The sequence below is a fragment of the Lissotriton vulgaris genome, chromosome 8, assembly GCF_964263255.1.
Source record: "Lissotriton vulgaris chromosome 8, aLisVul1.2, whole genome shotgun sequence".
Lineage (NCBI taxonomy): Eukaryota > Metazoa > Chordata > Amphibia > Caudata > Salamandridae > Lissotriton > Lissotriton vulgaris.
In genome coordinates, this window is record NC_141696.1 from 718,883,631 (window position 1) to 718,901,449 (window position 17,819).

At 46.6% G+C, this 17,819-nt stretch overlaps 1 protein-coding gene across 1 annotated transcript in view; it reads left to right on the top strand.

Moving 5' to 3' along the window:
• The window catches only part of LOC147697921 (cullin-4A), a 625,511-nt gene that overhangs the window by 304,075 nt on the left and 303,617 nt on the right, over positions 1-17,819 (top strand). Inside the window, exon 12 of the mRNA XM_086934608.1 lies at positions 17,030-17,134. Within this exon, the coding sequence (XP_086790734.1) occupies positions 17,030-17,134 (105 nt within the window). The remainder of the gene's footprint in view (positions 1-17,029; positions 17,135-17,819) is intronic.

The following is a 17,819-nucleotide window of genomic DNA, read 5'->3' on the forward strand; positions in this document are numbered from 1 at the left end:
AGCCCTGAAGGTGGAGCGGCTCTGCTGACCAAGTTTCTTGTAGCAGTATTAAGTCGTACTGCTGAAAATATAGCAATAGATCCTTGTTGGTAATTTTAGCTCCTAGACCGTTTATATTCCAAGAGCACAATTTAAGAGACCGATGTATATTTGAGGCACGCAATTTAAGTAACCGATTTATATTTGAGGCATTGTCGGTTCGCTCTGCGGACTGTCATTGGCTGGGCTGTCTAGAATTAATTGTTCTTGCAATCCAGTCCCATTCTTGATTTTGGGTCGGAAGATCGTTGATTTTTTGTCGGAGAGGTATACCGGCTTTTCGTTCAATTGAGCTTCCTCGTGCTCCTCTCAGTATAGATTTTATGGGAATGTCCGGCGGGCAATTGCTCCGAGTCGAGTTAACGTTTTCTTGAGGATTGCGAAGTAACGGAACTGGGTAGCCTGGGTTGAAGAACGGTTTAATTCGAATTCCCCATGCTTTTAATTGATTTTCCTCTATTAAGATTTTTTTCGCTAATTCTCCAGAGTTCCAAATTGTTTTTGTTATTTCCTGCTCTGATAGATGTTTGAGTTTGATAAATTCGACGGCCTCTAAGTCGTGAGTAGTAAGCTTAGCTAAAGATGTAATTGAGTTCAGGACTCGTAAGATATTACTTCGGTTTAAATTATCTTAGCGGCCTTTAGATTTGTAGTCAGGAATGAAGAGTATTCTATTAGGCTCTTCATGGTTGGTAGTCTCCTGCAGCTGGTTAATGTTTGATGCCCGTTCTGTGCTCTTGCAATTATTATATACTTGTGGGCTTAGCTCCCTTTGGGTTAGTGGACCCGAATTTGCAATTGGTGCCCGTGCTATGCTGTTGCAGTTCCTGTAGTCTAGAGTTGGATGATCTCTTTGCGTCGGTTGTCCCAAGTTGACACTTGGGTCATGGGAATCACACTTATTGCTGTGCTGTTTTTCGCCCGATGTTAATTTGAGGGCTGTGCTTTGGGATAGCCCTGGGCATTGCTTTTTAAGGGTCAGAGATTCCTTGTCAAAAATTACATTAGGTTCATTTTTTGCTGCTGTTGCGGTGATACTGGCGACAGTGACCCAGGGATTCATTACTCCGGAGGGTTGTGCCTGGGATAGCCCTGGGCATTGCTTTCTCAGGGTCAGAGATTCTTTGTCGAAAGGTACATTAGGTTCATTTTTCATTGCTGTGGAAGTAATGCTGGTTGCAGTGTCCCAAGGATTCATTCCACCAGCGGATTGTACCACCAGGTTATCCGCAGTTTGTTGATCCGTTGATTTGATGTAAAGGGGTTTTCTTGTGCTAATGCTTGTTGGCCCAAAGTCATCTTGCTCACCGGTTACCGCAGCTGTTCCCCTTGAAAAATCGGCTTCTGCTAGTTTATTGTTAGCTGAGGTTGCCTCTGGGCTTCTGAGAGTAAGTGAAGTTGGAGGGCTTTCCCTGGGCCTTTGGTTTTGTTCGTCCTTAGTGCCACTTTGTTCTTGCACTGATTCCGTCAGCAGTTGGTTCGCTTGTGGAAAGTATGTTTTTATAGAGCCCATCTTGTTTCTCCCTTTTCTCTTCGTTTTCCTTCTTTGTTTGGCTGACTGTTGTTTATTACATAAGGTCTCCCCGCTTTTAACTGTAGCGGCCGGCTGTCTGGTTGAGCTTTGCTGCTTTTCGTCTTGCCAGAGCGTGGATGCACCTCCCATTTGTTTTGGATTCTGGTCTTTTGGTTCCCTAGAGCAATTGAGTAGATTGTCAGAAGTCATTGCGCCGTTGGCAACAACCACCGATTGGTTTGTTTCCATTGTCTCGCAGTCTGGGTTTTTTCTATCCCGGTTTGTTGCTGCCCATGCTGCTCTATTGGAAGTGTTTCCAGATTTTATGTCTGTTAAGAGCTCGCTCATCACATCTGGTAGAGATGAAAGTTTGTCGATGATTGAGTAACATGTGCAACTTGGTGGATTAATTGTAGTTTTTGATTGCACTCTTTTGATCAGCTCGTTCAAATCTTAGTAACTTGGTATCGATGTTAATAACATGGGTGGTTAAGCGGGTTAGCAGATTAAGTTGGATATCCATCTTGTCCGAATGATATTCCATTGCTTTTGACGTAAGATTCATAGTGTTTAGCAGTGATGCCCAAAGACCACTCTCTTCTGTATTTAAGGTCTTTGGGGAGACAGCCGTTTTGAGATCTGTGTCATGTGATTGCATGACGCCTTTTCCCTGGGTGTTTGTAGCCGCCATTTTCTCCCAGTCTTCCACTCTTCCACTGTCAAGGGAGATGCGCTATCTGCTAATGCTGAGCCTGGGTGCTGAGTGGTAGTTGTAGTAATTGAAGCCATTGATTCCACTTGCAGTGAGGGGTTTGGCTCAAAATCAGCGGAAAGTTGAGGTTTTAGTAACACATGTTGGATCGTGTTTACACCAGGATGGGTAAATTGGGGTAGACTGTTGGACTCCAGCGCCAGATCGGGAGATTCGTGCTTTAATTTTTCTGTTGATTTTTCTGGAGTAGAGTGGAATGTATAGATTTGAGGTGAGGAATATTCTAGATATTCGTTGAGAAAAGACTTATTGGCTCGGTCATCAGGCTCATCTACTCTCGAGTTTCTTGCCTCGCTTATGTCTTTGGTTGCTTCAAAGCTTTTATTTTGCCATCTGGGATTATTCCCGTTGATTTCGGTGCCTAGAAGACTGTCAGCTATTGTAATTGAAGTAGGCATAGAGTCTCTGATGAATTTGGCTGGGCTCTCGTTGCTCTCGTTGCCCAAATGATTGGCCAAAACTGATGCTGGTTGTAAGGCCGTTTGTAAGGCTTGAGAGGAGTCTGCGACGTCGTGTTTTGTTAAGATGATTATCTCCGGAAGCAAAGGGGAGGGAAGGACTTTCTGCGCGGGGCTCATATGGTTTAGCACTGCCCCAGCGTCTTTAACAAAGGCGAACTTGGAGAAAATTTTGGGTTGGACAAGAGGTTTTTTTTGTTTTTGTTTGTTATAGGTTTGTTGATCAGTTTGTCCTTGCTCCGAACCCATTGCTTCGTGCTCGAGGGTAACTAAAATGTCATCCTCTATACTTGTGCTAGATCTTGCTGGCCTTGTTAGTTTTTCGTGGTTATCTGAGGGGGTATTGAGTAACTTATTTTTCTTCTTCCGGTTACTCACTACTGTTGAGATACTACGTCTTTCTTTGCCAGATCTCATAATGGGTTTAAGCTGGTGTCGGGCAAGAGGGAGGTGAAAGGTGGAGACCCAATAAGTCAGTAAATCCTGCGCAGTCCTAATTAATAGAGTAGAAATCAGTAGAAGTAGAAATCAGTAGAAGTTGCTGCTTCTGATATCCCTCGCCATCTCCTTGTTTAGCTTCATTTACCATCTCTTACCTGCTTTTCTTACTCAGAAATGTGCTCCAAGCTTCCACCAACTATCAACAACCTTTCTGCAATCTGGATCTTGCAGAACACCCACTACCCGAAGCTTAACCCAGGCAAAGCAGTGATAACTTAAGTTCTATCATCTACCGTTCTGAAAGTTACCACAATTGCTTTTCTCCTGACTATATAGTACTTTCCAGATCTACCTAAAACCTTTGGGTCCTCTTAAAAGGAGAAATGGCACACTCAACCTTCATTACATCCATGGCTACTTCCACTTGCTAACATCGCCCAAATTACTTCAAAATCTGGTCCCATCTACCTTTCACTGAATCAAAATATGCCTAAATAATTTTCTTTGTCGAATATTTTTATTTATTTTAGCAGTTTAGCACATTGTATATCTACATTATTGATCACACTTATAAAGATAACTATTAATTTGTTTGACATGCAACATCATTATTGCACATTGTGAAAAAACGTTATCTGAAAGAAACAGGTTAGTATTAGATTCCTTACCTTAGAATATCCTCAGGCATCAGTCTGGATCCGGAAACTTTTGCGTAGCAGTAGCCCTAGGCGTCGTCTGCGTCTCCGCGTCCGTCGTCGACGCCAGGATGACGTCGCCGGAGTACTTAGACGCTGCCCTCGCGCGCTGAAGTCAGTTCTTCTTTTTTTCGCGCCAGCAAGCGCCGATCCGGAAAAAGTGGTACCCTTTAGTAATTTTTGGACAAAACTTTTTCGATCCTTTTTGAACTGTTTTTCGAGTCGAACGACTCCATCGGTGCCGGTAGGGATGCCCGGGTTCAAGCCCTGTTCCGACTGCAACCGACTGATGTCGGTTACCGACCCCCATCGCCGGTGCCTATATTGCTTAAGATCAGACCACAATGACAAGTTGTGCCCCGACTGCCGGGCCTTGACGTTAAAAGCTAGGCGGGAGCGGTCCCGTAAGCGCCTCAAGCTCTGATAGTCGGCCCGCTCCGCACAAGGTCCCGGTCCAGGAGGAGGTCAAGGGACCGGTCGCGGGGCTGGAATCATCACAGCTCGGCGAGTCTACAACACTCGTCGGGCTCCAAGTCCTCAGGTAAGAGGCACAAGAAGTCGAAGTAGCGACACCACTCTTCTAACTCCCCCCCTCCCCCCTCCCCCCCGACGCACATGCGACGAAGCCGGGGGTTCGGGCGACACCGCCCACGCGCCTCCACCGGAGCCGCAGACGTCGCGGCCTGCTCCATACCCGCCAGTCCCTGGGCAGAACGCGACACCGAAGGGGATCGATGCCTTCCTCACGGCCATGAGGTCGCTCACACCTCAGTCGGGTTCCACAGCGTTTTCGGGCCCGCGGTCCCGAATGGGAGCCCAAGCGGGCCGGGTGCTTCGGCCCCGGCGCCGTCAGCGACTTCAGTCCCGACGCCGCAGGGCCCCTCCTGATCCGTCGGATCCGGGTTGCCGCTGGTCGACCTAACGACCCCTCCGCTGGCGGCGACTCTTAGGGTGTAGCCCCAGACGCCGTCCCCGGACGACGTTGTCCCCGATCCCACCTTGGATCCGGTTCCTGCGTCGGAACGGCATCGATCGACACCGCATTCGACGTCAAGAGAAGTGCAATACTTCTATGATCCTGCCCCATCATTTGAACCCGAATACCAGGAGATGGAGGGCGAGGCGGATTGGGAGGGGTCTGACGACCTTCTGGCATGGGAGTGCCAGTCTTTTCAGAACTGGGCAGGTGAACTAGGGGAGGCCAGTGGCTTGGACACTTCGCCGACACTGCATTTGTCTCCCCTCATACCGTGGCTACAGAGGAGGGGGCTGCCTACAGTGTCATGTTGACGAGGGAGGCCAAAGCCTTGTCTCTTGAGCTCCCCGTCGCGGCCGTGAGGACTAACCTCCTCACTGAGGTCCTCAAACCGCAGGCAAGCTTTTCGGAGCCTCTACTGCCGTTCAATGAGGCCTTAACTGACGTTCTGTTGGGCACTTGGTCCAGGCCCGCTACAGGTCTCCCTGTAGATAGGAACGTGGCCAGACGCCACCGCCTGGCCCCGGGCGACCCTTGTTTCCTGTCCACCCACCCCACCCCCAAGAGCTTGGTTATCCAGGCCTCTAATTCCCAGACGCATTCCCGACCGCCCCCCTGATCGGAAATCCAAAAGGTATGAACAGTACGGAAAAAAGATGTTCTCCTCACTTAGTTTGGGGTTGCGGTCGGTCAACACCGCTTGCCTTTTGGGCCGTTCTACCCACTCTCTGGGGGACACGGTCTCGGACGTGCTGCCACAATGCCCGGCGGAGGCTCTGGTTAAACTCGCCCAAGCCCTTGCGGAGGTCGAGATGTGGCACGGTATTCCATTCGATGTGGGCTGGATACCACGGACTCGCTACGCAGGGCGATTGCAACGACAGTGGCGGTTCGCCGCCACCCCTGGCTGAGGTCAGCCAATTTTTTGGCTGATGTCCAGAACACCCTTATGGACATGCCGTTTGATGGCCGTCGCCTCTTTTGCGACAAGGCAGACAGTGCGCTTGAGCTCTTTAAGGGCTCCAGGGCTACGGCCAAGTCCTAGGGCCTGTCGGCCCAGTGCCAGCAAACTGCTGCCTTTCGCTCCTTTCATGGCCAAGGAAGGGGCACCCCCACACGTCCTGCCAGCCACGGGCTGCAGACTAACATCCAGCACGGTGGCGGACGTGGTAACCGCCGTGGCGGTGCCAGGGGACAACAGCGAGGCCAGTCCACATCTACCCCCGCAGCATCCGCCTCAAAGCCTTACTAGTCCGAGCTTTCAGGCCCATTGAACGCCAGTGGGGGGTAGGGTTCGCCATCTCCTCCTCCACTGGCGCGACATCACATCGGACAGGTGGGTGCTGCAAATCATCCGAAGAGGCTACTCCCTCCGCTTCGAGGCGACCCCTCCAGCCATGCCACCGAAATACCACCGCATGCCGGGGGATCACTTGCAACTTCTGCAAGAGGAAGTTACGGCCCTCTTGGCCAAGGGGGCCACCGAGCGTGTTCCTGGGCCAGAAGTAGGGTGTGGTTGTTACTCCCACTACTTTCTGGTTCCCAAGAAGGGCAAAGGGGGCCTACGCCCTATCTTGGACCTGCGTAACTTCAACGGCTCCCTTCGGAAGAATAAGTTCAAGATGCTGACTCTGGCTCAGATCTTAGCTGCTCTAGATCCGGGAGACTGGATGGTAGCATTGGACTTGCAGGATGCTTATTTTCACATCCCTGACCTGCCGGCCCACCGACGCTACCTGCGGTTCACGGTAGGCCACAAGCACTTTCAGTTTACTGTGCTCCCCTTCGGCCTTACCAGCGCCCCTCGGGTGTTCACGAAAGTGATGGGGGTGGTCGCAGCTCATCTGCGCAGATTAGGGGTGTCAGTCTTCCCCTATCTCGACGACTGGTTGTTAAAGGTGGGCTCGCCCCAGACAGGCGTCTGCCACCTCCAGACTATGGCCGACCTCCTGCACCTGCTGGGGTTCTCCATCAATGTGCCGAAGTCACACCTGTGCCCCTCTCAGAAGCTCCTCTTCATCGGATTAGTTCTAGACTCGGCGCAGTTTCATGTTTATCCTCCGGAACAGCTGGTTCGGGATATTCAGGCTCTGATTCTGATCTTTATCCCGAGTCTCGGTCAGGTTGACGCTGTGGCTTCTGGGGCTGATGGCCTCCTGTATCCTTCCGGTGCATCTCTGCCAGGTGGTGGATGCGGGCTCTGCAGTGGGACCTGAAGTTTCAGTGGGCCCAGCATCAGGGCAACTTGTCCGACCAGGTCCTGATCTCGGAGTGCACTGCAAGACAGTTGCAGTGGTGGCTCACGGAACGCGATTGGGTCAGCAGCAGATCCCTCTCCCTACCCCAACCGGAACATGTAGTTGTGACGGACGCGTCCCTCCTGGGCTGGGGGGCCACATGGGAGAGGCGGAGATCAGAGGCCTCTGGTCTCCGGCGGAGTCCCAGCTCCACATCAACCTTCTGGAGCTGCGGGCGATCCGGCTTGCACTGAAAGCATTCCTCCCTTCTGTCCGGGGGAGTGTAGTGCAGGTGTTCACGGACAACACCACCGCCATGTGGTACTCCAACAAACAGGGCGGGGACTCCAACAAACAGGGCGGGGTCTCCAACAAACAGGGCGGGGTGGGGTCGTGGACCCTGTGCCAGGAGGCTCTGCGCCTCTGGCAGTGGCTGGAACATCAGTGCGTGACCCTGGTGGCTCAACACCTGGCAGGGTCTCTGAACGCATGGGCGGACGAGCTCAGCCGTCGGTGCATGATAGATCACGAATGGTGTCTGAACTCGGACATGGCGCAAGGTCTCTTTCAGCAGTGGGGAGAGCCTTGGTTATATATATTCGCCACAGAAAAGAACGCCCAATGTCATCAGTTCTGCGTATTGGAATTTCCAATGCGGCACTCGCTCGAAAACGCTTTTCGTCGCGAGTGGAGTTGCGGTCTGTTGTACGCCTTTCCGCCTATACCGCTTCTGCCCAGAGTGCTGAAGAAGATCAGGCGCGACTGAGCCCAAGTCATCCTTGTGGCTCCGGACTGGGCACGAAGATACTGGTATCCCGGGCTACTCAGCATGTCAGTCGATCCCCCGATTCGTCTGCCTCTTCAGGAGGACCTTCTGTCGCAGCAGCAGGGGACGGTCCTCCACCCGAACCTGTCCAGTCTCCACCTCCATGCGTTGAGATTGAACGGCGACAGTTATGGCCATTTGACTTGCCTCCTGAAGTCTGCGATGTAATTCTGGCAGCCAGGCGTCCCTCCACAAAATCGGTTTACGCCTGCAGGTGGAACAAATTTGTGGCATGGTGCACAGCAAAGGCTGTGGATCCACTCTCTGCCCCCCTCTCTGAGGTTCTCCTCTTCCTTCTTTCTCTTGTCCGGCAGGGCTCCTCTGGGCTATTTAGGGCTACCTCTCTGCCATTTCCGCCTTCTTAAGGCTTCCTGATCAGCCCTCTTTGTTCAAGTCCCCGGTTGTAAATCAGTTCTTGAAGGGCATCACTCATATGTTTCCCCCTGTTCCTTTTGTGATGCCGCAGTGGGACTTGAACCTTGTTCTGACTTATATGATGTGTGCTCCCTTCGAGCCACTTCATAACTGTCCTCTTCGTCTTCTTACTCTCAAGGCTGCATCCCTGGTTGCCATCACATCTGCCAGGAGAATGAGTGAGCTCCAGGCCCTTTCTTCACAACCTCCTTTCCTTTCTGTCCATCCGGAGAAAGTTGTGTTGCGGACACGACCCTCTTTCCTGCCCAAGGTAGTCACAGCCTTCCACATCGGGCAGTCCATCACCTTGCCCACCTTCTTTTCGCCTCCCCACCCCTTTGAAAGAGGAAGAGAGGCTCCACCGTCTGGACCCAAAACGTGTGCTTTCATACTATCTGAATCGCACATGCCAGTTCCGGGTGGATGACCAACTCTTTGTTGGTTACGTGGGTGCTAAGAAAGGTCGGGCGGTGCCCAAACAAACCATTTCTTGATGGGTCGTCTTGTGCATCAAGGCTTGTTATTCTCTGGCTAAAAAGGAGCCTCCTGAGGGGCTGCGTGCCCATTCCACTCGGGCCACGGCGGCTACTACTTCCCTGGGTCGGTGAGTCAGTCCCCTTGCAGGACATCTGTCAGGCAGCTACGTGGGCCTCGCTGCACACATTTGCTAGACACTACTGCCTAGACAGCCAAGTCCGGAGAGATAGCTTTTTCGGCCGTTCCGCTCTCCAGGACTTCCTGGTGTGATTATTGGTTTGCAGACCCATCACCGGGGTTGGTGTTGCTGGGGTATCTATTCTAAGGTAAGGAATGTAATACTAACCTGTTTCTTTCAGATGCACAAGTTACTTACCTTCTGTAACGATAAATCTGTAAGAAACAGTAGTTAGTATTAGAATCCTTACCGCCCCACCCTTCCTCCCCGTTCTGCGAACCGATATCTAGGGTTAAGGTCATCCCTTTTCAGGGCCCTAGTTTCATGGCACGAGTGTTAGTTTTTATCATGGCTCTGCGTTTCTGGCGCGGAAAAGCTGTGTATAAGAACTGACGTCAGCGTGTGATGGCGGCGTCTAAGTATTCCGGCGACGTCATCCCGGCGCCGACGACGGACGCGGAGCCGCAGACGACGCCTAGCGACGCGCAGGGTTTTCTGCCACACAAAAGTTTCCGGATCCAGACTGACGCCTGGGGATATTCTAAGGTAAGGAATCTAATACTAACTACTGTTTCTTACAGATATATTGTTACCGAAGGTTAGTAACTTGTGCAACAGAGGCACCAGAGTCTAATGAACTCCATTTACTGTCCATCTGCTTTCTCTGGGAAGCCTTTGATGTGAATGTTGCTGCATTGTTATCACCTCCTGTGGTCCTCGGTCCAACATTCACTAATAGGCATAACATTTGTCTTAAAATAATTCTTGCTGGTTTTGAAATCATAAAAACAAATTCCATAGCTTGCTTGTGTGTTAGCTATAAAGTGTAACAAAATTTTCTCAAACAAAAACTATGCTATCATTGTATCGAACCTTTGTCCTCTCCAGTTTCTTTGATTCTGGAAATAACGATCTTCAGCATAGCTTACAACCTGCATTATTTACCCCTTCAAAGTATCTGTGTCACCTTGAGAGGAACAAACTACCCTTTATACGAGATCCTTGCTTATATCTGTAATCTCACCACCAGTTCTTTTCTCCATACTCAAGGGAAATTAGTTTTGTTACTAGTTTTGCTGTAGATAATGCTCTCCGTTTGATAAAATTCACCAACTGCAGCACAACAGGGAGTTAGAGAAGCTGTCCACTGTCACCTCTACTGTTTACTTTTGTAATCGATCTCTTAGCAGAGTGGCTTTTGACCGACGCCCTGGTTAGTGGACTTGATTTGGCACCCAGGATAGCAGACAGAGTTGCACTATATGCAGACAACGTTCTAATTTTTTTAAATCACCCACGGTGGTCTGATCCCCATGCCCTGCTGAAACGCAGCAAAGTCCTCCATCTACCCAGTCTGCGGGAAACTCAACACTGTGCCTTGGGCTGAATATCTGCAAGTGTTCACAGAGGTATTTAAGTGTCTGGGGGTATACATAGCTGAAGTTAGTCAATGCGCCTTGGAAAAAAAACAGTATCCACAGTTGGACCGATTGAACACAGACTTTGGGTTTTGGTCAATGCTCTCCCTCCTCTCATCGGGAGATCAGCAGTTTTCAAGATGGTTGGGCTACCACGTTTATTATACCAGCCCCAGAACGTCCCATACCTGGTTGATGGTGCCTTCTTCACCTGTCTTAACGCATTGTTGAGGATGTTCCTATGGAACCATCCACCACATAGAATTGTTCTGGGTACTTCAGGTCCACTTTCGAGGGTGGTAATATTACACCTGTTATCATTTCATAATACAGTACTTCACACTTGGTTATTCTTAATCAGTGATAAGTCAACGGACTGGACTACCCAGTCTACACATCCGAGAAATGAGCTGTACAGGGGACTCATATTTCATATGTTTTGTATGGGGGATTGATTTTCCAATCCAACCTGTGCCCATGAAGGCAGTGTTTAAGATTTATGGGGAAATGCTCAATGCCCAGAGATGTTCCCAGCATCTGACTGGGGATACCCTACTATATGGAAAGGGTGCTGGCTCCAGTTTTAGAGCTATAAGATTTCAAAATCCAGGATTTTATCTGTATTTCATATTTGGAGGATCTCCTGAAAGGACCACACTTAAATCTTTCCCTGAACTGCATGCAGAGTGTAACCTCCACTGGGGTAAATTCTGCTGGTATTTGCAACTTTGAACATGCGCTCATGCCCTACATTTTTGGTCTATCGATCCACTCAGAATACAGTACACTAGATGTGTAGGTCCTGCTCAGAGACCCAATACACCACCCATTTTCTCATACATATAAAACCCTATTCATTAACACCCCAGCTCCGTTCCTCAATTGTTTTCAGCTTGGGCTCAAGACCTAGGTTCCCTTACTGATGATGAATGGCAGAATGCTCTAGGATCTCTGCGAGAGGCCGCCTTCACGGCTTAATATCAGTTTATACAGCTGAGGGTCACCCGCTAGCTTTACCTTACACAGGCTAGGTTGTGGAAGATAGATGGGTTGCATTGCTGCTTTTCTTACATTCTCTGACCAAAGCGGTGCCTTTCTTCATTCAGTCTGGGGCTGCTGAGAACTTACCTGATTTTGGGTGGGGATACTGACAAGTCTAAGCAAGTTATTAGTATGGACCCCCCCCAGCCCCCCCCCCCGCCCCCCAATGAGCCTAAACCTTATGTGTAACAACATCACCAGTGACATAGATGGTAACAGGTATAAAAGAGCGCTACTGTCGTTTGGCTAGGTCGTTGCCAAGCTGGATATTGCCAAAGCCTAAAAGGACACAGAGGTCCTGTCATTGAGGGAGTGGAAGAGGGGTATGGACCGCTGCATAAGTTTGAGAGACCTAGAGTTACTGCAAGAGGCTATCCTTATAAACATGGTAGGATTTAAAGAGAGTGGGGTTAGTATCAGTGATTCTGCTCAAGCCTTGAACGGTGCAGATCTGGGCCTTGGAAAATGAAGTATGAACGTTTGAGGCCTGAGGGACCCAAATGCAGTTGTGGCTGACTGCAGCCGATCAGGAGCAAGGGTTCAAAACAATCTTTGTGGTTTCTATGTGAGTGTTGTGTATCGAAGGAAATACCTTGTCTTGTTGTGATCCGATACATTTGGATTGTAAACCTTTGCTTATTTTGCTATTTTGGGATGCCAGTAAAATGTTTTATTAAAAAAAAGGCACCAACAGAAATGAGGACCCCCTACCCATTCCTTAATTATTATTTTACTTGAATAAAACCAAGCACCCTTTTTAATGGCCTATATCACCACTGGATCTCTCAGAAACCTCTTGCTTAATTTCCATGAGCAATGGCAGCATTGTGATCTACAAAGTATTACAGTTATATGTTTTAGGCTATGGTCTGACAGGTTGATGTTGGATACAACAATATCTTCCACCTTCTGTCCATGACCAAGAAGTTGTCCGGTCTGCTGCAGTTCTTTTGTGCTGCTAAATAAAATGTAAAGTCACAACTTGCTCCCCTCTGGATAAAAGTTAAACCCCTTCAAATCTAGGCAGACTTTCCATGTGTGTATGCAGTTTTCCCAGTCTATTACTAAGTGTAGGTCCACACTAATAATCACCTCCTCTTCTGTTCTTTTTCGTTAATTTTCAAAATACGTGTTGTCCAACAAAGAGAGCACATGTGGATCCTATTATCTGGCTCATGCTCCCTTAGGGAAGCATTGAATACCTCCCAACCCTAATAAAACTTTTGAGTTATTTATATCGCCACCCACACATTCCCTTTTTTTAGGCTGCCCGTATGCAAAACCTTGGTAAGGGAATTCTGGTAATTTTAGTTTCTGTTAATAGTGGGTTTCCTGCAATAATGAAATATCTCCTTCATTGTTCATCAGTGATTTGAGAATCCCCAGTCTGTTGGAAAATACGTTTAGTCTATCTGCATTAAAAGCAATAAACTTTACCCACTGCTTCCCATTCAAGGACTCCCTCATCACAAGCATCTTCACATATACTCTGTTTCCATAATTTCCATCCTCATTCAACTAGCCTCTCCTTGAAACACCTTTCCCCCCCATGCCCCCAACCCTGAAACCCTGACACACGCTAAGCTAAACATAATGGAAATTCCTGTAGATTCTTTATACTCCACCCTTTTTCCCTTCTCCCCCAACAAATTAACTTCTCTTATCCAATGATTGATTTTGAAAAAGTACTTTAAAATACCTATAGTATCCTCCTCGTCCGGTATGCAAAAGCAACCATCATCCTCCTTTAAAGCTCTTCCATCCATTTACTTATGTGCCATTCTGCCCACAACATTTCCGTACTGTGTAGTCCTTGGAATTCCCCCAATCTCTGGTGCCTCCTTATTTGAGTCTCTTGCTTTGCACACCCACTTCATGTGTTGGAGGATATCTATTTTGGTCTTTGCTTTGTTTCTCTGTGATGACATCCTCCTTCCTGCTTCTCTGTCACGCGCTATCCTATTGGTTTCTGTTTCTGTTGCTTTTGTCCCTTGGACCTCATTGGAGTCATCTTCAAACAAGTTCAGCAGCACCTCAACGTTGGTTAATATTTACACACATGTCTCATTTCCTTGTGAACCTCATCATAAATGTATGTGCTCAGTGGTAGCAAATCTTCTTTCCTCAAAATGTGTAACGGAAAATACACTTAATATTTTACAAAGTGTGATGGATGACAGGTACTGGTAGAGCTTCACTCTTTATAGACCTGCCCATTATAGATCCAACTCTCTGAACTGTGCCTCTGCAACTGCGGATTCTTCGTACCCACTGTTTTTCACCACACTGGTGGAGCTTCACACTTTATAGACCTGCCCATTATAGATCCAACTCTCTGAACTGTGCCTCAGCAACTGTGGATTCTTCATACCCACTGCTTTTTCACCACACTCACAGGATAATCCTTTGTGCTTGTATGTGCAGTCTATCAGAAGTGGACCTCTATAGGGCATGTCTTTGCCCCTTCATTAGCACAGTGTACCACCACCCTGGGGGTCCAGCCCACCGATTCCTTCTCTGCAATATTGGTTCTATTCTCTTTTACTGAACTGGTTATACTATTGATGATGTTCCAATTCAAGTCTTCTTTTCTGTTTTTGGCATTTCTTTCCTTTAGACTACCAGCAACTGGCAGCTATCCCATCTGGTAGGGCTGAGGTTTCTCATTTCTTAATCCGCCAGAGATCCGCTTCTTCACCTAACACGCTCTAAAGATTTCTCCCTCTGCACGCGTCCGCACTGTTTTCCCAAGTTCTCTGTGCTATCTGTCACTGTTGGGTGAAGGTTTTCAGGTTAAAAATGAAAAATGTTTTTGTAGGCCAACAGAGTGTCTCCAGCATTGAATCTTTCATAGATTAACAGGCTGATCTTCCGTCGTCGAGGTGGGAGTCCCACAGTAATTATAAATACAGTGTAAGAGTCCTTAGTCTAGGTCTATTATCATTGCTTTCCCTTTAGGATTGAATAACAATCCACATCCTTTTGTGCATGACCAAAGTTTGACCAATCTGGGCTAAGCTTGCACCCTTTCCTCCTGTGCAGTGTTTTCACACCTTAGATTTCTTATTGCACGTTATCGAAAGGGAGTCTCCCTGAGCTCTGCTCAGTTTTTTCCTTAAACTCCTCGTGTAATAGTTCTATTCAGGGAACTATTTGCATTTTTTAACAGTATCCCTCTCATCTGGCACAGCCTGCCATCATGTCAGAGAGGTCAAAAGGGATTATTTTTATTTAGAACAATCAAAAGGTGTGGGGAAATTATGCTGTTCCCCATTTGACCCTCACAAAAAGTGCCTATACCGTCTGCACCACAAACCTAAAGACTGCAAATATTATAGACCTTTTTAAACCAAAACCTTAAAAGATTGGGAGGCAAGGCTCCTGTTATGGTTTGAAAAGAAAATAAAATCAAAAACTTCAGACTATGGAGTTGACACACCTTGCCAAAAGGCTAAGGTATCTTAAAAAAGTGAAAAATCTGAAAAAGATACTTCCGAGCCACCTAAAGAGATCCTAAAGACAGAAAAACGAGAGTCAGTCACAGAATAAATCCCGTTACCAATACCTCAAGAAATATAGGGCCAAATGGTATCTGCGTCGGAGCCCTCAACAACTTCTAAAAAGGCTTTTGTTTCTGCGGATATAACAGAAACTGCCACACTAAAATCAGGCAAATCGAAAGGCAAATCGTCAACAACGGCTCAGTTAGTGGTAAAAATGTCCACGGTGACGACACCCATGATTATGGTGTTTTCGGCCTCGTCGACGACTACAGTTTTGTCGACAACGAGACCTTATCAATGAAGATTTTACCTATACCGTCAGCGATAATTTCGGCGGGGACCCCAGCTGCATTATCAATACCCGATTAATTCAAACCTTTCTTATCGTCTACTGCACCGTCGGCAGGCCCGTCGACAACCTAGTTTTGAGACTGAAACTGACGACACCTATTAAGGTGTCACCCTTACCACCAATGTGCCTGCTTGAAATGGATAATGCGGGTGAGGAGGAAGAAGATGATGGATTGTTTTAGGATGCCACCGGTCCGTCTCAACTAAATATAAAATGTCAGGAGTCTGACAATGATGACCAGGAATTGCAGTACATGCATGGCGATTTTTCATTTTCAAACAGCCCTCAACAAGACAAACACATGGTGTCTTGCATAGGCCAGACACTATGAGGAACTCTTGGAATTTGAGAGTTTTGAGTATACCTTTGAAATGCAACACCCACAGGAACCCACAATGCAAATACGTGCGAGTGCGATTAATAACAGACCTTCGCATGATGTTACATGACAAGCACAACAGATTTTCTTCTAAATTGCATACACCTTTTAAACCAGAAGAGACAGCACTACATCAAAAGAGACCTATGTCTCATCAGCCCACACTGAGGATGAAGTCAGTCAAGGTGATGCACACAGAGTCCTTCCTAATCTATGGTGACTATATGGATCATGGGGATGATGACCATGAACCAGAGGATGGAGAAATACCAGAGGATCAAACAACTCCCATATCTGCTCCTCCATCACTCTTAGGTGCGTTTTCACCACCTGATGACATTGGAGGGTTCCACACGCTTATAGAAAGGGCTGCAAAGCCTTTTGACCTTCCAGTAATGGGCCATGTAACAGACTGTTTCTTATATGATTTAAGAGTCGGCAAAGAAGACAGTACGATCAATACCAATTGTAGAATACATTTGTAATGAGGGCCTTAAGGCTATAAGAGGCCTGCAAAAGTATCTGCAGTGATACCATGGTTTGACAAAAAATATAAATCCCCATAGAACTCTCCAGCATGCCTGAGAGGTCACCCTAAGTCAGATTTGGTGATTATGCAGGCGGCACAGAGAAGATAAAAAAAAAAACGTCTTGATGAGTAGAAAGTACTACTCATCGGACAATTGCGCCATGACACCTTTTACTTCTCCTGCTTTTCACTAACTGCAGTCCTGTTCTTAATTTCCATTACCTCCTTCCTACTAATATTCACACTTGAACTAATAGTAGTATTTTCTACCGAGGTTGTCTGCTGATGTGTTAATTTTTCAATGTCACATTGTTTCTGGCTTACAAAAAATCAAAACTTGAATTTGTGAATTTTTGTGTTATAACTGCGAGACCATAAAGGGATTTTTACTGGAAAAGGGATCCGTGCGTGAAATGGTTTCTTATTTCCTCTTGTGGGATTTGAAGGTCACGATTTCGAATTGTGACAAGGCCAAACTCAGCCTTCTATCATTTCGAGATTGGTAAAGTGAGTAATATAAATTGGGTATTAGTAACATAATATTTACAGCGCATGTAACAGCAAAAAAGCGTAATGAAGTGGTGTAAAAAACAAGGTATTATTGAATGTACTGTGGAATTTTACTTAAAGCCATGCAGTGGCTAAAAATGTTAAACATTAACATTTCATTTTGAAAAATGGACGGAACTGTTATACCTTTTCGTGAGATGTATTTTGAATTCAATTTTTTTGTAATTTCAATTTTGAACACTAAGTGCTGTAAATCATTCTGTATTTGTAGCAAAGCACGTGGACTCCAAATTGAGAGCTGGCAATAAAGAATCAACAGATGAAGAACTTGAAAGAATACTTGATAAAATTATGATAATTTTTCGATTCATTCATGGTAAGAATTGTGACTTATAATATTTAAGATTTCCCTTTTCATCTATTTTCAACGTAAATGGCACCAAAGTTTGACCTCAGATTGAACTGTTAATTATTAAAATATGAAATATTTTGGGGTTTATCAAAAGACTTGAATACACAGTTTATATTTTTCTATTGTAGCCATTACGTCAGAAATTGCTGATGTGAAAAACAAAGGCTATTTATGGCCCAGTGTTTTGGCTTAACTCAATGATCATAGGGGTTCTTTACTTTTTGTTTTTATTATTTAAGAGTGGCTTGACATCAGGACAGTCTACGATACCTATTGTTACCCTGTATTTAAAAAATACATCGGGTTTTGACACTGCCAGAGTATATTTTTCTTTCTCATAGTATGCTATTGGTTGTTTGGTGTATCATTCTGCCACCTATGGAATGCTTGTTAAACCAATACACGAGGAACTATTTTACATATCAAATGTATTAACAATCATTTAGCATTAAATGCATCATAAATGTGTTTTTTGCTTTTTTTCCACGGCAAGATCGTTTTATTTCAAATGTTGTTGTCAGGACCCAAAATGCAAGCCACACCTGTTGGCTTTACCCATCATTGTTTAATCTATTGAAGGCTTTTTACTAGGGCTGTACATACTTTACAAAAACAGTACATAAAATGGCAAGATTATCGATTAACACAA